Source organism: Schistocerca gregaria, chromosome X (genome assembly GCF_023897955.1).
Source record: "Schistocerca gregaria isolate iqSchGreg1 chromosome X, iqSchGreg1.2, whole genome shotgun sequence".
Taxonomy (NCBI): domain Eukaryota; kingdom Metazoa; phylum Arthropoda; class Insecta; order Orthoptera; family Acrididae; genus Schistocerca; species Schistocerca gregaria.
This window is the reverse complement of record NC_064931.1, coordinates 635372371-635395121: the sequence shown is the minus strand read 5'-3', so window position 1 is coordinate 635395121 and position 22751 is coordinate 635372371. Positions and strand designations below refer to the sequence as shown.

Below are 22751 nucleotides of genomic sequence, written 5' to 3'. Positions count from 1 at the left end.
TCAATCACAAAGCTTGTTTGAAGTGTTTGTGAGAAATTTTGATTGTCGGAAATTGACAAGATGGCAGGCGCTGTTTGTGTCGATAATTCGCCTCATATGTTTAGTGAAAAATTGTTTTATTATTAACAAACAGAATCACTGTTTTTACGCATACATACAAACTGGAGCGCAATGAAATAAAATAAATCTTCCGCGAACGATGTGCGCTATATGATGCTACGTTATGGTATTTTAATGAACTGTCATTGGAGAAGCAAGTAGAAAAGCATAAATTGTTGCATACATGTCTCTTCTTTTTCAAAGTGAGTTTGAAGGAACTCTTAACAAGTTTCACTGTCCACCCGCAGAAAGGTGATGTAATCATCAAAGTCTGAGTGCAACATTTCCATTAATAGGTTTTCTTGTGTCTATTTCTCTCTCATTGTAAAACATTCCCTGGACCATCGTCTTGTTTTGTTCTTCTTTGAAACACAATGCCAGAATCAATGTTAGAAATACTTCCTCTCCATTTGTAGCCATTCTCGATAGTGCAAAAATACAACATACATCAAAAGCATCTGCTTCACATGTAAGGTTCAACAGACAAGCCTTCTTGGTTCTTGTGCAGGTTTTTTTGACACATCTATGGCTAGATAATAGCATTGACAGGCAAGTTTCCTCTTCTGCGAGGGCTTTGAGAAGTTGTTAATAGTTTCATTGTCCATTCAAAGAAAGTTCATGTAGTCGTAGAGTTTTAAGAGTAATATATCCTTTAAAAGATTTTCGACCGATGACCGTAGCAGTCTGGTCGCTTCAATCCCACAAACAACCTAAAAAAATGTTGTGGGTAAATCTCTCTCATTGTAAGCCATTCCTTCGACCACCATCTTAATTTCTTTGCACATGTACGGGCTTGTTTGAGAAATCTGCAACTAGACGAGAGGTGACTGGACAAACAGGTTAGACCTTTCACGAGGGCCTTTACATGCTGTGAAAATTCCAAGATGCATAAGGACCAAGCCGAGAGGCCATGTATATTACAATAATGGCTGTATTATTATGCAAGTAAATCTGCATATACATACATACTCTGCAAGCCACCATACGGTGTACAGCAGAAGGTCGGTTGTACCACTGTTGCTAATTCCCTTTCCCGTTCCACTCCTAAATGGACTGAGTGAAAAATGACTGTTTATGTGCTTCTGTATGATCCTTGATATCTCTTACCTTGTCTTTGCTGTCCTTACAGGAGGTACATGTAGGTGACAGTAGGATCATTCTCTGGTCTGTCACAAATTGTGGTTCTCTATAATTTCTCAATAAAAGATCATCATCTTCCCTCCAGGGATTCCCATCTGATGTCACAGAGCGTGTCCATGACACATCTTGACTGAATGTACCAGTAACTAATCTAGTAGCATGTCTCTGAACTGCTTTGATGTCCTTTAATCTGATCTGATGCGGATCCTGAGCACTCAAGCAGAGCTCAAGAATGGGTCTTGCAAGTGTTCTGTACATACCCTTCTTTACAGATGAGCTACACTTCCCCAGAATTCTCCCAATAAACCAGTAGACCATTTGTCTTCCCTAAAATCAATCTTATTTGCTCATTCTGCAGCACACCCTAACACTGTGTTCGAACAATACAGGCTTGTTTTTCCTACCTGTGTGCAGTAACTTACATTTTTTCTACATATGGAGCAAGGTACAATCCATCACACGAAATTGAAATTCTGTTGAAGTCATGCTGTATCCTTCTACAGTCACTCAAAGATGATACATTCCTGTACACTACAACTTTATCAAAAAGCAGTAGCAGATTCCTGCTCACACTGTCTGTCAGACTGTATATGTATATAGACAACAAAAGCAGTCTTATTATATTTCTCTGGGGCATTCCTAAGATACATTCATGTCAGATGAACACTTGCTGTCCAGGTAAACATACTGGATTCTATTACTTAAAAATCCTTCAAGTCACTCACATATTTTACTCAGAGTAAAGAGTATACAGTGTGGCACTGTGTAAAACTCTTGCCAAAAATCTAGTAATAAGGAATCATAGCAGACTTTGTAATCAGTGCAGTGACAGCCTGGGTGTATCACTTTGAAAAAATAAGACCACTTTAGCTGTAAGTCCTTTATTTATAGGCATGATAGGTCTTGCAGCATTTTAGCTGCTTCATCAGATACAATAAGATCAAGTCATGTTCTTGGTGTGAAAAGAGAATGGCATGACCCAGCATCCATAGTCAGAAATTTTTCACTAAATAGCAGACAGAAAACACAAAATAGCATAAAACCATAGGCCACTCCCATTATACACTCCTGTCATACCTTGAGTAATAGTATCAGTTTAGCTGTTAGGGTCCCCATATGCTGAGATAGTGATAAAAACAGACCGTGTATTTAATCATCTGTAGGATTATGTAAAATTAAGCAACTCACAGTCTCTCATTTGCCCACAGCAAGCAGGTGCACATGATTGTGTACTAACAGATGGGGAGTCAAATAACTTAAATATCTTTAACATGATAATTTAAAAACATTGTTTTCAGTATACAAGAAGTAAGAATTTCACTAATATCTTGCAACTTAGTGCAGTGAATTATTATTTACATCTGATATGACTAATGAAACTTGGTGTCAGAAGTTCAGAAATTAGGAGAGAACCATCAAGTGACAGAGAGAATTTGAATCATACCAGGAAGCAAGTGTGGGTAGAGTACTGATGAAAACAACTGCTCATGTACAGTAGGGAATACAAGTTCCTATCGTGGCATTGGTAAAAATTTTCGTGTGTCACATTAAACTTAAATGTGTTATATAGTGTCGTCTTCTTAGAAAGTCTGATTCCATAGCTCAAAGGACAGCATATCTGGCTGACGTGCGGAAGACCTGAGTTCGATTCCCAGCATCGCCAGGGATTTGTCCTTGGTGGAGCACTAGAACAGGGTACACTTAGCTTTGTAAGGCCAGTTGAGAAGCTACTTGATTGAGAAGTAGCTGCTCCAAGGTCAAGAAAGCTGACAATTACTGGGAGGTCAGTGTGCTAACACCATTCCCCTCCATACCACATCCAAGTGAAATGACTGGCAGAGGACTCATTGCTGTTGGCCTGTCTGGGCGAGAATGCTGAGCATTGCTTTTTGCTATTATTAGAAAAAAATGTATCAAGAGCCAAAAGGTTGTTTTAGTGAAGTAAAGGGCAAAAATGTTTTGGGATTATACTTATAAGGGGGAATGTGTAATGATTTCACATTTCATCTCTTTCAGATCAAACCACTGAGTGGTCCTGTTGAAGGTGGCACCCTCGTTACCATTGAAGGAAGTAATCTTGGTCTGAAAGAAGAGGATGTAAAAGGCAAAATTCGGATTGGAGACACTCCATGTGAACTAATACAGTATGAGGTATCTGTTAGAATTGTTTGCCGTACAGGTCCTGCCGGTCAAGAGACTTCAGCATCAGTTATTGTGGGCAATGAAGCTGGTTTTACGGAGTCAGCAGTTCATTTTAATTATAAGGTATGTTTTATCAGTAATATTTTTTGCAACAAATTTTGTATAAATTTCATAAGCTTTTTAGAAGTCAATGACAAATGCCTGTGTCCTGACAGAATAAAACAACAAATAATTACGGTAACCACTTACAGTATAGTTGAACATAGCACCATCAACTGGCTCATAAACAAGACTGGATACAGCACTGGATCCAGAATTATGTGAGAGTTTTTGTCAGGTGGAGTGGGTGAGATGCTAAAATCAGTGGAGTGGGAAAATGAGGAGTGAAGGGAAGCCAGGCTGATGGCTGGGAGGGAGAAGGAGCAATAGAACTGGGCAAAGCCAGGGGAAATTGTGTTTGGTACACAGTGAAGTGGATGGGGTGACTGGGAGTATAGAAAAAGAGGAGGAGACCACATAGAGAAATATGTGAGTTTGGATTACTGGAGTAGTGAAGTGGAAGGGAAGGAGACAGTGTTGGCGGGACTGGGGCTACTTAAGTTTGAGACCAAAAATGTTGCATGATTGAAGGATATCTTGGAAGGACAGTACTCATGTATGTAATTCAGAGAAGCTACTATTGGGCGGAGGAGGAATGTGGGGGGAATCCAAATATCACAGATTGTGAATCAGCTATGAAAGTTGTGTATATTATGCTCACCAACATGTTCTGTAACTGGGTAGTGAGCTTTGCTATTAGTCACAATTTGACAGTGTCCATTCATTTAGGTGGACAGCTAGTTGGTGATCCAGCTGTGTAGAAGTTACAAAAGAGCTGGTATATGATGCAACCGCTTTTCCTGGTGGCCCTACATCTGGTAGGGTAGGATATATCTGTGATGGGACTGGGATAGTATCTGCTGGATGGGTGCATATGACAGACAAATGTTACCTCTGCATCTCCATAGGAATACAAAAAGTGTAGGAAGGGATTGGGAGTATGCGCCTAGGTTTGGCATAAGGATGACCTAGGATGTTTCATAAATTGGCTAAGTAGTGGAATACTGCTAAGGGAGATGTGGAAAGGGTGTTCCTCATTTTGGGACAAAGTTAAAAGTAACTGAAGACCTATCAGAGGATATAGTTAAGCTTTTACAGTTGGGAGGGAGGGGGGGGGGGGGTCACATTGCTTCATTGCAGCTAGTTCATAAAGATATTTGGGAAATTAAGGGTACGAGTGAACATGACACGGGAGATCTATTTACAGTCTAGGATTAGAGGTTAATGCCCATTTGTAAAGGCCTTAACAAGACTTCATTATTATGGGCAAAGGACTGTTTGTCACTTCAGATGTACCACTCACAAATGAGCCTACTATATAGGAGAAATTTTGTGCTTTAAAAGGGATGGTGGCTGTTGTAATGGTGGCACTGTTGAAAGTTGATGAGCTTCATGTGGATGGAGGTTTAGATGGAGCCATTGGAGAAGTGGAGGTGAACATCTAGGAAGGTGGTGCAGATTCTTGGTAAAGACCAGGTGAAATGAATAGGAAACAAAGTGTTAAAGCTCTGGAGGAATGGCAATAGCCTATCTTGTTCTAGATCCAGAATATATAGATATCATTAATGAACTTTAATCAGATAAGAGTTTTAAGATCTTGGATGGCTAGGAAGGTTTCCCATAGAGGGGCAATAAACAGGTTTAAATAAGAGGTTCCCTGCTGCCATATTGTGGATTTGTTAATACATTTTCTACTCGAAGGAGAAGTAGTCATTGATAAGGCTATAGTTGGACATGTGAATAGAGTATAAGATGGTATTTTTAGAGTTGGCAGTTCAATAGGAGAGGTAGCAGTAAGTGACAGCTGACCAAGGGCTTGGGGATGGCATATAGAGAGATTGTGTCAACAGTGACAAGTAATTAATGATCCAGCTGGTAATGCTGAGGCACTGGGGGAAGTGGTTGGTGCCCTTGATGTAGGAAGTTTGGCTACAGGCAGTGAATTGGAGGTGGTGTTTGACTAAAAGTTATATTCTTTCTGTAGTAGCAAAGTAACCAGTTATAGTGTGGCATCCAGGGTGGTTGGTTTTACAGATTTTAGTAAATTTATAGAAGGTGGGCATGCAGGGGATAGAATGAGAAGGGAAATGGATTTGGATGGGTCTAGGGATATGAATAAGGACTGGAGATTATGGAAAAGGTCAAACAGTTGGCAGGTATCTCCAGTCAGTTAATTATTGTAGTTCATCACAGCAGTGGAGGAGCCTTTGTTCAAAGGGGTGGTAAAAACTTATAAACAGTTCACAAGAATACACTTCAAAATACGTGTTGGAACACTCCTAATACTTTGGTAGCCTTATTTATAATAGAGTGTTTTTCATGTTTTTGCAATCAGTATCAATGACAGCTAGTTTGTGATGACAATGATGACTTTATTTAGTATTTTCTTTTTTCTTTTTGTCATTCAGGATGTGAAGTTAGAGGGTGTGTTTCCTCCAATGGGACCACAGAGTGGTGGAACTCAACTTGCCATCACTGGTCAGTACCTAAATATTGGAAGCAGTATCTCTGCTTGGCTTGATGGACTACCGTGCCATGTTAATGCAACTCAAGCATCCAGCAGCCGCCTCATGTGTACCACTTCTCGAGCCACTCAGCCAACATGTATTCAACGTCTCACTCTTGTAATTGATGGTGCCAACAGAACTCTTGAAGGAAATCCTTTCAATTATACTCAGGATCCAACAATAATGGAAATTAAACCATTAAAAAGCTTTGCTTCTGGAGGAAGAATGATTACTGTACATGGGACAAACCTCGACACCATACTGAAACCTGAAATGGTTGTGTATGTAGAAGATGAACCAAATCCAGTTAATAAAACTGTAAGTGTAATCTTTATTGTAACTTATGAACAAAGAACAAATAAGTGTAGCATTTCTTTGGATTGATTTTACTATTCATCCATGACTCAGTTTTATGCCTGCTGTTATAGAACAGTCCCAGCTTCTACCAGAAAATACAAAGAAAGATTTTAACGTGTGTAGGAAATAAATTCAATTATGTAAAAATAAGATTGAAGACATTGCATATTCTTTCCTACTTGGAGATAAGATTGATCATCACCTTCTTTGAGAAATTTGTAGTCTTTTGATGGAGTGACAATTGTATTAATCACACACACACACACACACACACACACACACACACACACACACACACACACACACACACATTGTTTGTTACAAAACAGTGGCAACAAGTGTCTTAAAGATGTACCCGAGGCTGCCAGAAGTGTGCAAATCATATGATAAAAATACTGAAGCTCTAGTTTGAGTCCTGATGTTTTAACAAATAAAATAGCCAAGGGCATACGTACCACATCAGTTCTATGTTGTGTAAATATTGCTATGAAATTAAACTGCGAATTTTTCCTTATGTGATAAGCTTATGGCAGCTTAAAGTAAGAATTTTTGGCCATTTATGGAAAAAGAAGGAATAAGTATAGTCATAAGACATTGGGCAGAAGACCGATACATATTTTTCAACCATTTGACAGTGTAGATGTTCATTATTGTAGTACAGTGGCTGTTCTCTGTTATAATGTATAATTACTGTACCTTATGTATAACTGTTTAGTGAAGGTAAGTACTATAAGTCCTCGTAGAGTGTAGTGCATGTTTTTGTTGTTTATAACAATAAGAGAAGAGTTTGAAACCTGGTACTAACACATAGCCTACTACTTACAAAATGCTAGGCTTAACATCTCTAACCAATGGGTGAATTACCATCAACAGTTTCATGTGCTGTATAAAATCTGCATAAATGAAACTTCTCACTCCACTAAGATGTTAAATTCTTTTGAAGTTACAAATTTGAGGAATGTGTTTTGTGTGTAACACCATAACAATGGTTATGTATGTCCTGGTCTCCAGACCCTATAAGATCTCTGTTCTATGCTTTTACTATAGTGAAATCTCATACCTGTTGCTGTAATAAATAAATTAAAAAAAAGTATTCAAATTTTCTAACAGATACCTCAACTGTTCTTAAGGCTCGGAAAAATATGTATTCAGAGGAAGACAATATACGACATTTATTGTTAAATTCCACACAGCTCAAAAGTATTTGTTATCAATGCTTTCATTGGAATAGGTTTATTTTTGTTTCTTGTGTAATTACACAACAACAGACATTTTCTTGTGATTTTTTTGAAACCAGCTTAGCAATAATAAACATTATGTTCACATGATAAGTTTCTTACGCTGACCTTTCAGTTTAAAAATCCATTGATATCTTAAAGCACTGGTATATTTAAATGTATATTTAAATTGGCTCGCATCATCATGTTTATCAAGAAATGGGAGTATTTAAGAGTTACTTTTGCCAAATTTAAGAGCAAGGAAAGTTTAATTTTGAGCAGTTTCCACTAAATGTAAAATAAATTATTCTCCCTTTGAGAAACAGAGGGTAAGTTGAAATAACATTCATGTACATATCTGGTTAGGTGTAATGTTACATACTTTAGTATATGTGATAATGTGGCTGAAATCCTCAAAATGTACAGATAAGGACTGAAAAAATATTAATGTAGATAATATTCTGGATCAGTTTTTGTTATGTATTCCTGTTCATGGATTAATTTACTATGTATATTAAATTTCTGCATTTTGAGATAACATGACTGTAATGCACAAATGTTAGTGTTTCTCTGTGAATGTTACACAAAATAATAAAACTAAAAGTTCATCTGTTTTCTTTATAGGAATGTACTGTTTTAAATATGGCACAAATGGAATGCCCATCACCACCTGTGAACATGAAGTTCTGGCAGATGTCTCGTACACGTAGATCAGCTCACTTAATTCCTCGCTCGTTACCTAAATTTAGGGAAACAACATTGGCATTACGTATTGGATTTATTATGGATAATGTTGAAACAGTAAAGGATCTGGAGAAACATTTCCAAAATCTAAGGTCTCAGCTACTGTATGTGGATGATCCCCAGTTCTTCAGATTTCCAAATGAAATAAAATTGTACAAAGGGGACACTTTAGTGATTGAGGTTAGTGAAATCTATAGCTGTGTAAATCTCTAAGCAAATTTCTACTGCATGTAAAGTGGGCATCTTTAACAAATTTTCAAGTTGTTATATTCATTGTTTGTTTTTTTGATGAATAAATAACAATAATTTTTAGTCTGAATCATATGCTCTTCATATGCAGGTCCTAGTCATGTACTGTACTGTACTCTGGTGTACAGCTTATCTTAAAATCATTTCACTCACAGCTGTTATTTTCTCAGTAACTCTATTATAGTATATATTTCTGAATTAAATTTGGTCATTAGTTGTACAGCTATTTTTATTTTGCCTTAATAATTTTGACAGGTTCATCTGTCATCTTCACAAAACTACAAAATATGAGATAAAATAAATCATGAGAACTTTGCTGTGCATTTATGTAAAGTAGAAGTGTTTTTCAAAGGCTTTGGTTTAGCAGGTGCGTCATTCCATTTCAACTCATGGAGGTCTCCCTGCTCCACCATCACTGATTTTGATGAAATTTTATGTGAGCATTTGCACATGTCCGCAATCAACACTGGGAAAGCTTAAAGATTGCTGAAGTAATACTCGGCGAGATATAGTCACTTGTTTGATTCCATGTGTGACTTTGCGCAGACCGAGTGGGAATTTCTGGAGACTTGAGCTGTTATATCTCAGGCAGTGTTTTGTTGAAAGAAGTAAAATGTGGTCATTTTATCCAACTGTAAGCTTTCTCTTAAAAATAATAATGAAAAGAATTTTACAAGCCGTATTCAGCCAGAAACTTTTAGACAAATTCACGCTAAAATATTTCTAAGTTTGGATTCTTATATCTCAATAGCTAAAGGTATGACATATGAGAAACTTGACATGCACTAATCTAACAACACAGGGTTCTCAGATTTGAAGTTTTGCTTATGTACCACTTTCAGATACTGACAAGTTAAGTGCAAAGTTGAAGATTTTGTAAAAATGTCAAAAACTGCTGTTTAAGGTTGTCCAGTATAAAATATTATTCACATACTGCTTTCTAAATTCCTACAAAACAATTTTAAACTTGATTTTCGTAAAAATTACAAAAATCAATCCGATTCAGTGTGCTTTTAAATATCTCTTTTCACAATTGATTTCACACTAATCACAGCTACAAAGAGCACATTTTCATGCATTCATAAAATCATGTTTGATTTTACAATGTGCACTAACAATACCTGAAAGTGGCAGACAAATTTGAGGAAATGCACCACTGCAACAGGCTACATTACAGCAACCTGTTGTCCATGTTTTGTTGCATATGGTTTTATTTTTACATTGAAAAGTAATATCTCACTATATTGCTTTGGTCCGTGGTGACATTGTTACTACCAGTTCATGAACATGTACCAGCAATCCCGTAGCTTTAGGGATCATGCCCGATAGCCATGCAGTGCCAGCCATTGGTGGGTTTCTTCAATCAGGTCTCCAGTCATGCACTTTGGTTTCATAGCTTAAGTTCCAAGACTTGTGATGATCCCTGTCTGTTTACAAAGCCATTTGCTAAGTACCGTATCTCTGAGTCTCAAATCTTTGAGAGTATCTCAGATAGACAACAAGCAAAAAGTAATATCAGTTTTTCATTTAAACTTCTCAACATTACAGTTTATATTTTTTGAAATTTGTGAGCTACTTTCTGTTGTTCATTTCCCGGAAATTGATGCTGTCAGCCAGATGAAGATATTGAAGGAATAGAGAGTGTGGAAATGAGGTGTTTTGCTAATACTCAACAAGCATCCTGTCTTTGGAGCTGATAAAATGAATGTTCCAGCCCTTGGGCATGCATAAATTTTGTCAGTGCATCATTTTGTTCTGTTCATATGTCAATAATGTTGCAATGTCGAGAAGTTGAAAATCAACTTCTTGCTAGCCATCTATGTGAGATATTCCTCCAGATTTGATAAACTGGAGATAAAGTACTTAGCAAATGGCTTTGTAAGCAGGCAGGTACCACAACAAGGGTTTAGAACCTAGAATAGCACCAAGGACCAACACTGTATAGTGAGATATTACTTGACAATTTAAAAACAGAAACCACATGCAACGAAACACAGACAATAGGTTGGTGCAATGTAGCCAGTTGCAGTGGTGCATTTCCTCAAATTTGTCTCCTACTTTCAGGTATTGTTAGAACTCACTGGAAAATCAAATTCGATATTCTGAATACTTGAAGACATGCTCTTTCCAGCTGTGATTAGTTTGAAATCAGTTATGGAGAACAGATTTTCTAAAAGCATATTGAATGTGACTGACTTTGTATTTTTACAAAAATCAAGTTTGAAATGATTTTTTAGAAATTTAGAGAACAGTATGTGAATGATATTTTACATTGGAAAACCTTTTGTTACTAAGTTTTTGTGTCCAAAGTTCCTAGTTTATCATGGATTTAATCAGTGAAATATAAGAAACCAAACAAAAACTTTTTTCACAGTGCGATATTTCTGGGTAGTTCGCCTCAATCTACGTAGCATTGTTTGGCCATATTGAAAATTTTGCCCACTGTTCTAGGGGGTAGGGGCCTTAAAATATGTTGTTTCAAATGAAACTGGTTTTGAAGCAGTAACATAAAATAGTGTATGTAACAGAAATGTCAAATATACAATAGTTTCACCTTCTCAGAAAATCATAATATTTTCTACGAATTTGCAGGTTATTGGAAAATAGCAGGTGAATGAAATTTTGTAATCCACATCCTTGTGCCACTGAGCTATTGTGTATTAAGTTTCATGTCCAGTATGCATTTACTCTGTGAGATATAAGAAACCAAAGTTTACATTTTTTCCCTGACGCAATTCTCCTGCCCAACTTTGATTCAAATTATCTAGTATTGTTGGTCAACATTAGATAATCCAACATACTTGTTTAGGTGGTTGAAATAATGGTCTTTCTAGTGAACAGAGTTCGAAGAATTTTTTTGCAAAATCCTGTTGTAAACAGCACTTTTTTTTACCTTTTTAGAAAATCTTTAACTTTACAATTAACTTGTTCAGTATTGTAAAGTGGTTCATAAACGAACTTTGTATATGAGAACCTTGTGTTGTTAGGTTAGTACACATCAAGTTTCTCATTTGTGATACCTTTAGTCCTTGAGATATAAGAATCCAAACTTGAAAATTTTTTGGGCAAATTTGGCTAAAAGTTTCTGGCTGAATATGACTCGCAAAATTTTCTTCATTATTATTCTTAAGAGAATGCTTGCAGTCATATAAACAACCAAATTTCATTCCTTCCAACAAAATATTGCCTGAGATATGACAGCTCAAACTCCAGAAATTCATGCTGACTCTGTGCAAATTCACACATGGAGTCAAACAAGTGACTTTATCTCAGCCAGCATTGCTTTGACAAATGTTGAACTTTACTAATGTCATTTTGTCATGTGCGAATGTTGTCATAAAATTTCATTGAAATTGGTGATGGTTGAGCAGGAAAATGTTCCAAAATTAGGCCTTTTGTATTGATATCTTCTTCAAAGCAGCATAATTGCATGGCACATTCATAAATGTACGTGTTGAATGTGATAATTATAAGCACAAATTGATAATTTGTAGTACATCTGTTGTTATAATTATCCAGTACAATACGCACATCTTTGAACTTCATGGCATTATACTTCTGTGAAGAAGACAGTGATATCTGCTAAACCAATATTAAGTAAGATTTTTTAATAGGCTTCTCATCCTTTACACAAATGTATGGCCTAGTTCTTATGAAATATATTATCCCAAATTTGGTAGGCTTCTGAAGATGACAGGTTAATCTGGAGAAACTGGTAAAGCAAAATAAAAATAACTGTTCATTTGGTGACGGAATTTTATCCTGAAATTGTCTTAAAATAAACACTTTTACTTCTGCTCGTGAAGAATGCCCAAAAGGTATTGTTGTGGATATGCATGCTGTGTATATGTAGTGTAATGGCAAAAGTTGTAATAGAATAATCTTTCTTTAGCATTCACAAGTAGCTTCGTTATATTTTTACAACAGTCTTTGATTGCAGTATACTTTTGCATGACATTTCTATACTGCACTATTAGCACAATGTTTATTTTCTACCTTTGTTGTTGTTGTTGTGGTCTTCAGTCCTGAGACTGGTTTGATGCAGCTCTCCATGCTACTCTATCCTGTGCAAGCTTCTTCATCTCCCAGTACCTACTGCAACATACATCCTTTTGAATCTGCTTAGTGTATTCATCTCTTGGTCTCCGTCTACGATTTTTACCCTCCACACTGCCCTCCAATGCTAAATTGGTGATCCCTTGATGCCTCAGAACATGTCCTACCAACCGATCCCTTCTTCTGGTCAAGTTGTGCCACAAGCTCCTCTTCTCCCCAATCCTATTCAATACCTCCTCGTTAGTTATGTGATCTACCCATCTAATCTTCAGCATTCTTCTGTAGCACCACATTTCGAAAGCTTCTATTCTCTTCTTGTCTAAACTATTTACCGTTCATGTTTCACTTCCATACATGGCTACACTCCATACAAATACTTTCAGAAATGACTTCGTGACCCTTAAATCTATACTCGATGTTAACAAATTTCTCTTCTTCAGAAATGCTTTCCTTCCCATTGCCAGTCTACATTTTATATCCTCTCTACTTCGACCATCATCAGTTAATTTTGCTCCCCAAATAGCAAACCTCCTTTACTACTTTAAGTGTCTCATTTCCTAATCTAATTCCCTCAGCATCACCCGACTTAATTCGACTACATTCCATTATCCTTGTTTTGCTTTTGTTGATGTTCATCTTATATCCTCCTTTCAAAACACTGTCCATTCCGTTCAACTGCTCTTCCAAGTCCTTTGCTGCCTCTGATAGAATTACAATGTCATTGGCGAACCTCAAAGTTTTTATTTCTTCTCCGTGGATTTTAATATCTACTCCAAATTTTTCTTTTGTTTCCTTTACTGCTTGCTCAATATACAGATTTAATAACATCGGGGAGAGGCTACAACCCTGTCTCACTCACTTCCCGACCGCTGCTTCCCTTTCATGTCCCTCGACTCTTATAACTGCCATCTGGTTTCTGTACAAATTGTAAATAGCCTTTCGCTCCCTGTATTTTACCCCTGCCACCTTTAGAATTTGAAAGAGAGTATTCCAGTCAACATTGTCAAAAGCTTTCTCTAAGTCTACAAATGCTAGAAACGTAGGTTTGCCTTTCCTTAACCTTTCTTCTAAGATAAGTCGTAAGGTCAGTATTGCCTCACGTGTTCCACCTTATTATCTGATATTTCAACATTGCTATGTAAATTGATTCAGAGAATAAGTTTGCTGCCCATGTATAATCTGATTACAAAATGAAGTATAAAAATACATAAATCCAAGCAGTACACCAGTACTTTTACTGTCAGTCTGCTGCATATCAATTTATGAATGGTGAACAGACTCACTAAGAAAAGAATGGTGGAGCCTAACTGGATATCAAGTATATCCTTTCAGAACAAAACAAAAGAAAGAACTCCTGCAAATGGGAACCATTGAAAAGAACATCAGTATTTATTCTCTACCAAGTGAAATCAGAATTATTTTCAGACACCGATTTTTCACATTCCAGCCTATAGCGGTCAAATTTGCCTTATTTTTGTAGACTGTATGAAATACATACATTGATAAAAATAACCAAGGGCAACCTAAAAAATTTCTTGGTTTGGCAGTAATTGTGAGAGGCAATAAATGCATTTTATTTTTTACTTACATGTCATATAGGTCCATGCATTTTGGTAACACTTGCCAGTGATTATCTTTCACCCTTAGAGGGCAGTGATAGAAATGTGGTACTCATTGTGACAAAATTTTCTCATTGTCATTTATTAATGCGAAATTCATTGAAATCTTTGGCAACATTGGATGAATTTCCATTGATAATAAACTGTCTGAAGCAAAGAATTTTATGACCACACAGTAGTTCAGTTTATTCACTGTAATCTCTGTAACATGATATGTACAATACTGCAAAACCTAAGGACAATCAAGATAAAGTAAGGTAACATATCAACTGTTTGGTAGAAATGGTAGAAAGTGCGGGAGCGTGTTGCTGGAGGTCTCCCAGTTGTGCACAGAAAGTTGGACATCACATGGTGTGAAGTCATGGTAACTATAGCACAAAATGGGACAAGCCACTCAACACAAAGTAGTAGAAGGAACAAGAAAAGAAAGCATGTGTCAATCAGTGAGCAGTTATGGTGCATTTTGGTGGTGGTCTCCATTACAACATGCCCCAGAGACAACATCTGGATTACTTCGTACAATGAAGAATCACTGCGAAACTGCAAGAAGAATAAAGTATGACAAGTATAGCCCAGGAATTTTATATTATGCACAGTATTGTTTCACATGCATAGGGAGCATTTCAACCCCAGTCACTGCTGCCCAAAGGAGTGCAGGTGGTCAGCCATGGCTAACTACTGCAGCAGATGACTGCTACACTGTGCAACAATCATGAATGGACCCACACTAAGCAGCAGGTGCAATTGCAGCCACATTTAACAGGACTGCAAGGTATGCAATCTGATGCTCCACAGTCACAGTGTTGCAGCAACTATGTGGTTGTAGTCTCTATGCACAGTGATCAGTAAATCATGTTCCGGTGACGCCCACACATCTGCGACACAGTTTGCATTGTTGTCAAGAGCATAGGGGCCTGACCAACCAGGAATGGGGTCACATACTCTTGTCAGATGACAGCAAATTCAGTCTGAGTAGTGATTCTGGATACCCTCATATGGCAAGAGGTGGTAACACTTAATGCACCCAAGAACATTGTCAGATATGACCATTTTGGTAGTCTAGGTGTTATGGTGTGGGGAGGCATAATGTTGCATTGGCATACTGACCTCCATATCTTTGAACACAATATACTCATCAGTCAATGTTATTGTGACACTACCTCTTCCCCATGTGCATCTTTTCAGAGGTACATTTGGCCCTGATTTAATATTTATGGGTGGCAGTGTTCGAACAGTGCAGGCAAAGCTCCTCGTGGAACGAGTTGATATTCAGCAAAAGGACTGACATACCCATTCCCTGACTTAAATACAGTTGAGCACATGTGGGATGAGTTGAGGAGAGGTATTATAGCATGTCTGCATGCACCAATGATCATCCAGCAGTTGACAACCATACTAGCAGAGGCATGGAGCGCCTACTGCAAGAACTCATCTCTAACCTTGTGACCAGTGTGGGAGCTTGTTGCAGAGCATGCATTGGTGCCTGTGGTGACCACACACCCTATTAGTAACCATGCATCTCCTTTCTTAATATGCAAAGGACCATCATTAATAAGTGTTTTCAGTGTACTTATTTTCTTTCAATAAAAGTGTCATTTCTATTCATCTCATTGTATACTTCTTTCAGTTACCTTCTATGTTATACTATAGTAGATCTTTTTGTGTATGGTCCATGTTTCATTGAGCTGTATTACTCGAAAGTGAATCATCATAATACATTTACTTTTGTCCTTAAGTTTTGCAAACCAGTGTATTAGTACTTTAAAAAGCTGTAGAAACAAAACTATTCTGCAGACAAAGTTACCACTTGATTACATTATTTGAAATGTAACAAAACAAATTTTCATCATATCACTGTCATTTTTGTCCCAGCTTGAGAAATTTTGTCCTTCTCTGTATATTCTTTTACCTGATAAATGACTTTCATACATCTTCATCATAGTGAAGAACATAATATGTATGTATGTATGGTAACAGACTTTTTTATTTCAGGGAGAGAATTTGAATCTAGCAAGTGACGAATCAGATGTTAATGTCACCATTGGAACCCAGCCATGCAATGTGACGTCTCTTGCTTTAACACAATTAGTGTGTACGCCACCTGAATCACAGCCTCCGAGCACAGATGAACTCGGCATCAAAACAGATGAAGGCCTCCCATTAGTTGTTGTCCGTGTTGGGAGAAGTCTAAGGTTTACTATTGGTTATCTTCGTTATGAAGTTGTCAAACCATATTCATTTTCACCATGGGCCATAGCAGGAATTGCTGCAATTTCTTTCTTTTTAATTTTCATATTTATTATCATACTGGTCGTGTATCGACGTCGATCAACTCAAGCTGAAAGGGAATATAAAAGGATTCAAATACAAATGGATACTCTGGAGAGTAATGTGCGTTCTGAATGTAAACAAGGTAAGAACATAAATATGGTACAGTATATTTGGTGTCCTAGCTTGAAGTACAAAATAGCACTTGTTAGCATGAGTCACTGTAATATTATGTGAGGTGCTTGTTATGTAAACAGTACGTAAGATCATGATACTATTTTGCATTACTGCATAAATTAGGTGTTCTAATATTATTGTTAAATAATTCTAGTGACATTGATATTAACAAAGTGTTTAGACTGTAGAATGAACAGTATACTTCTTTTATATGAATGTTGTCGTTATGTTATAGAAAAGTAGCTGAAAAACATGATTAAATTGTTAATTAGATTTACTCGCAAAAGAAAGACATTTCATCGCAGTTGGTACCTGAGAAATATTTTATAGAGTGCACCAAGACACCATATTTAATTCAGTAATAAAATGCATACTGTATGTTTGTATATCTGGGATCTATTCCCAAAACCCGGCATCAATTTCAACCAAATCTGTCACATACAAATCAAATGTCATAAGTATTTGCAATGTAGATTTTATAACCTCCTAGCTCCAGTAAGAGTGAAGATAAGGGCAAACACCCATTTTTTCAGCCCCCGGCTTGTTAGGATTCTGTGCATGACAGGCATGTTGTGTGGAAATAGCATCGACTTGCATTACCATTCTGCTCTGTAGGGCATCTACATGTCGAGCAAGAAACTGTTTTCCAGTTCCCAATGTGTAGGCTGCCTTGCACAATATACATGTTGTATTGTACAAGTATTGGCCTGCTTTATGAATGTACTGTGCAGGGCGAGCCAATACATTGAGGGAAAAAATGGTTTTTAACACTCTGACAGGTAAACTGCCCTGCACAACAAGTGTGTTGTGGATGAAGTATTAGTCTGCTTTATTGACCTGTTTTGCAGGGGCTACATGTGCAGATGAGCAAAGCTGCAGAAGTTTGTGATGGGTAGGGGAGGCAATGGACAGAGGGGGGGGGGGGCAGGAGAGGATAGATTGGGAGAGAGGGGACAGGAGGAGATAGGCAGAGAGGGGAGAGAATAAACTAGGAAAAGAAGGGAAGCAGGAGTTTGGTAGAGAGGAGAGGAGATGAGAGGAGAGGAGAGGAGAGGAGAGGAGAGGAGAGGAGAGGAGAGGAGAGGAGAGGAGAGGAGAGGAGGAAGAGACAGGGAAAGGATGGTGTGATGAGGAGTTGGGCATAAAAAGTGGGGAAGGGGAGATGAACAGAGGCTGGAGGGTAAGGTGGGCAGAGTAGAGGGAAGAGGAGGGTATGGACAGAAAAGAGGGCTGGAGTAGATGGATAGGGAAAGAAAGGGCACAAAGGGATTGGCAGAGTGGGGACTACAGGTGATGGACAGAGAGGGTTAGGAGGAAATGGACCTCTGTGCAGGAGGAGGAGGAGGAGGAGGAGATGATGGATAGAGGGAGAGGGCAAGATTAGGTGGGTGGGTAGGGAGGGATGCAGGAGGAGATGAACACAGAGATGTGGGAAGAAGAGATGGACATTGGGGGAAAGGGGGGGGGGGGGCAGTAAGAGATAGATGAGGAAAGGGGACAGGAGGAGATGGACAGGTAGATGGGATCAGGAGGAGATAGACTGGAGAGAAAGAGATGGACAGAGAGAGAGGGGGGGAGGAGGTGCAGATTGTAAGGGAGAGGGGGAGGAGAGGGAAGTGTAGGAGGCATGAGGAGGCTGGACAGGGAACTCGGCTAGTGAAAAAGGAAGCTAGTGTGTGTAATTTGATTGAACTTTGTGTATGCATGGACATCAAAAGTAAGTTAAACATGTCAGCCCACACTAAGATCATTGTCCAACATGAGTGGTGCAGTGTTTGAAGAGAGTGTATGTTCTGGATCTTCTGCAGACAGTTCTGCTGTGGTATGGCTAACAAGTCCATCACAATGTAAGTGGGAAATTGAGCAGCAACTGGAAACATACTCCATTGAGGAAGTACATGGGGCAGTATGATACTTGTGAGCAAAAGGGCTAAATGGCACACAGATTAGCCATTAAATTCTTGTGGTATATGGACCATATGCAATTTCACCTCCAGCCATAGTGAGATGGTTCCAACAATTTGACCAAGACAACACAGATGTGGGTGATGGTGATAAGGAAGGAAGGTCATCAATATCAACCACAGATGACAGGTCCAGTCAATTGAGGAACTGATTTGCAGCAATCATTGATTTCTGTTGTTGAACAATTGGTAGACTGCTCCGACTGTTGTTTACAGAGACTATGTTGAAAAATGGTACCATTTATTTGCATCAGCCAGAAGTGTAGTTTAGCAATCTATAAAAGTTATTTGGCATGCCATAATAATGTGTAACATAGTTCAAAGGGTTCCCGGGTGTCCAGCCAGATATGATATTTGTACAAATAACTGTTCCGCCCTCATCAGGTGGTGCTCATTGCATCAGCACCACCCGATGATGGCGGAATGATTATTTGCCAAAATATCACGGGCAGTGAATGATCATATCTGGCTGGACACCCAAGAATCCTTCAAACAACATATACACTGAGAAAGCCTTAGATCACAATGTTTAACATACTTTTTGAAGTTGTCTTGTACCTTATAACTTACACTTATTTATCTCTTGAATTTCTTACTACAGTTTCAAATTTTAAAATGTGATTCTATATCTTGGCTCTTGCTTTGTGTTCTAGCATTTGCTGAACTGCAGACTGATATGACAGATCTTACTGCTGATCTGGAATCTTCAGGAATACCAACTTTGGACCATAAGAATTACATAATGAAAGTTTTTTTCCCCGGTGTTAGTGACCACCCCATTTTGAATGATCCAAAGGTGAATTTTTTTGCAACAAAATAAATTTACATATTCATAACATATATCTTTAGCATATGCTATGTGTTTGTCACTCTGTATATTCCATGTTTGCTATAGGAAGCACATCATACTTCCAAAGTAAACAGGTAAAGAATAACACATGATAGTGGTGTTTTCCAAATGGAAGCCAGTAGTAAAATAGCTTCCTCTGATAAAAAACATGCAAACAGCTTACAGTTCTAATTAACATTTTATAGTTTTAATGTAACATTTTTAATTTCCTGTCAGACCATAACTAATTTACACATTTGAAAGAAACCAACCAAATATATGATCTTTTCTGTTTTGTAACACTCTTCAGTAGTGAATATAAAATTAAACTCTTAGGAAAATTTTGATGAGTAGTATTTTTGTTCTGAATAAAACACTTTCTGAAATTTACATAGCATAAATGTGCAATCTTTGTACTTTTGAGTATTCCATCAAGGAGCTTGAGACTTGAACCATAATAAGCAGAATACACAAATTACATAAGTATTGCCCTAGTATTCCATCAAGGAGCTTGAGACTTGAACCATAACAAGCAGAATACACAAATTACATAAGTATTGCCCTGCCATTTCATTACATTATGAAAAACGTTTTTCTTACTGATGATAATTACACATAATCTACCATTTACAATTTTCAAACCTAACAATTTTCTCTGTGAGTGAAATAAAGTAGTTTCTGTTATTGCTACTGGAAGTGTTAATATTTTTATATAGTTTATATCCCATGGTACTTTATATAGCAATACCTTAAAGTGAAAGCAATTCACAGCTAGGGAACAAAGTGAAGCCATAGGGTGGTTAAGGCATGGACTCAGATTTAAGAGAGGTGAAGTTTGAATCTGTTTATGTCCATCCAGAGTTGACTTTTCTGTGGTTACCATACATAAGGCAAATTCCAGAAAGGTTGTTTTGGAAAGGAAATGACCAAATCCTTTCCCCACCTTTGTAACACCATAGCTAGTGCTCCATTGCTAATATTCTCATCACTGACATCACAAATCTTTTAAAATTTGGAGTGGTCGTTAGTCCTGTATGAGTTTCCCTGAAGGGTCTGTAATTCTGCTGTGGTTTGGCCAATTTTTTGAAATGCATTATAATTGAATAGTGATCTCTAAAAGCTTTGTACATGTTTATATTTGATTTCTGTATATTTTCAAAGAGTTAAAGTCTAATATGCACTCAAGAAGTTTTGTTTCTTATGATAATGGAAAGTCCTGGAAGGATTATAAATTGTTGTTGTGACAGAAAACTAACATATACCTTTAACACAGGGTAGTGCGTGATAGATAATTGTATAAAAAGTAGTAATTGATATTGTGCTCTTGTTCTGATTCAGAACTGGAAGATGAATATACTGTGGCATCAGGAGTTACGTATATATTTCAGCTTCTTGATCTAAAGAGTTCTTGGCTCTCCAGTGATCATATAAATCTCTGAAACTTACATGATGTGCATGTTTATTTTCTAAGTAACTGTAATCATTTCTGCACATTTATCTTGTTGATTGCTTTTTTACCACATATTCAACTAAATTCTAGTTTATTTAAGTAGGCTGGTATTTTTTTACATCGAAGAAATTATACACTTCAGTTAATCTGGTGGTGAGTTGTATGGTACGTTTAATGAAACTCAAACCCTAAGTAGAGAGGATAAGATGTGAGACCCCTGTCCCCTACATTCTCACAATAAGTGGTCCATCACAATCTTATCAGTGTGATTTGATCCCCTCTTTCCAACCAATTCCAAACAAACCCTTCTTTCCTCCAAAAGGAAGATTTAAGTTACAAAAACCATGATTAGTTGTTGTTGCTATCTGCACTGCTGGGAATTTCACATTATGAATTAAAGTAATTACTGGCCAGCCATTCTGTCTCTTTGTAATAAGATTTCTCAACTGTATTTTTACTTTGACATAATTATTGTGATTGTCAGTTTCTTTTGTTTACTAGAATCATATATTTATGTTTCAGGTTAGGGTAAATGGCCCCAGAACAAATTATGATGCTGCAATGTTACAGTTTGAGCAACTAATCAATAATAAATGTTTCATCCTAACATTTATTGATACTCTGGAAATGCAGAAATCCTTCAACATTCGTGACAAGTAAGGCTCTAATTGTTTCTATATAAACCTGTCACTTAACCTCTCTAAAAAATTTGCTCTTGCTGTTTGCACAGTCACATTGACATTCACTTGAGAATGATTTTTATGTAGTATCATACTTTATAAAACATGATAGGCCACATTCATATGTTAGTCATACCATGCTAACACTTCCTTCTTATTGTGAAGATACTGAATAAGTTTATACCTGGTTATATGAATTTTTTCTTCTTCTAAGTTTCTATCTGGTTATAATAATTTTTTCTTATAATTTGTGATGTTCTTGCAGCATTCCTGGGAATAGCACCCTCTGTAGAAGACTGTGAAAAAAATCAGTTGTATTGCTATAAAAATTGATGTATTTTCCAGGACAAGCCCTGTATGATTTACAAACTGATAAGAACTTTGTGTTATTGTATTACAATATTATGTGATACATTGACTTTCTTCCCTAAAAAGATGAAAGAACACTTTATTCTACATGATAACCAAATTAGAGATAAGGAAATTAGAAGAGATTAGAAGAGAAAGAAAGGATGAGGGAGGGAGTGAAACATATATCTTTATGTTTGCATTAAAAATGTAAATGGAAAACAGGTGTGAAAAACTAGAAAAGAAAATTTTCAGTTTGCCTATGTGAAAGGCTGAGGTCACATTTATTAATGATTTAAATCAATCCCATGCCTCATTCTCCTCATTCTTGCACAGCAAATGTAAAGCAACTTAGTTTCAATAATCAGAGTACATGTATGTAGTTAGCAGTGTTGGGCAAGAACTGTAGAAGGAAAATCACTGAATATTAGATGATTTGTAGGGGTCACCTGAGAATTCAGAAAGGTGGTAATGGAATGTGACAAAAAGTCATCATAAACAACTAAATATTCACAATTATGCAATCATCCTTCAGAAAGCATTCAAAAATGAACTTTTCAAAAATGAAAAAAAGAGACATTATTAATTTCAAAGGGAGCTACCTGATTTGTCTTACAAGGACCAAAATCCAAAACCGTGCAACACTTTCAACAAAACAGGCAATGGATTTCCTAGTTTAGAGTCCACATATCTCACTAGAGATCAGAAAGCTTCTGATCTGTATGGATGAAAATTAGATTTTATACATGGTGTTCAAAAAAAATTCTCACATACATCCAGGAGGGAGTACTGGTCAAAACCAGAAG

General features: G+C 37.2%; 1 protein-coding gene across 1 annotated transcript in view; it reads left to right on the top strand.

Moving 5' to 3' along the window:
* The window catches only part of LOC126299622 (plexin-B), a 1140690-nt gene that overhangs the window by 1087948 nt on the left and 29991 nt on the right, over nucleotides 1–22751 (top strand). The window contains exons 10-15 of the mRNA XM_049991664.1: nucleotides 3256–3504; nucleotides 5889–6305; nucleotides 8186–8485; nucleotides 16222–16642; nucleotides 19292–19434; nucleotides 21440–21573. Of these exons, the coding sequence (XP_049847621.1) occupies nucleotides 3256–3504; nucleotides 5889–6305; nucleotides 8186–8485; nucleotides 16222–16642; nucleotides 19292–19434; nucleotides 21440–21573 (1664 nt within the window). The remainder of the gene's footprint in view (nucleotides 1–3255; nucleotides 3505–5888; nucleotides 6306–8185; nucleotides 8486–16221; nucleotides 16643–19291; nucleotides 19435–21439; nucleotides 21574–22751) is intronic.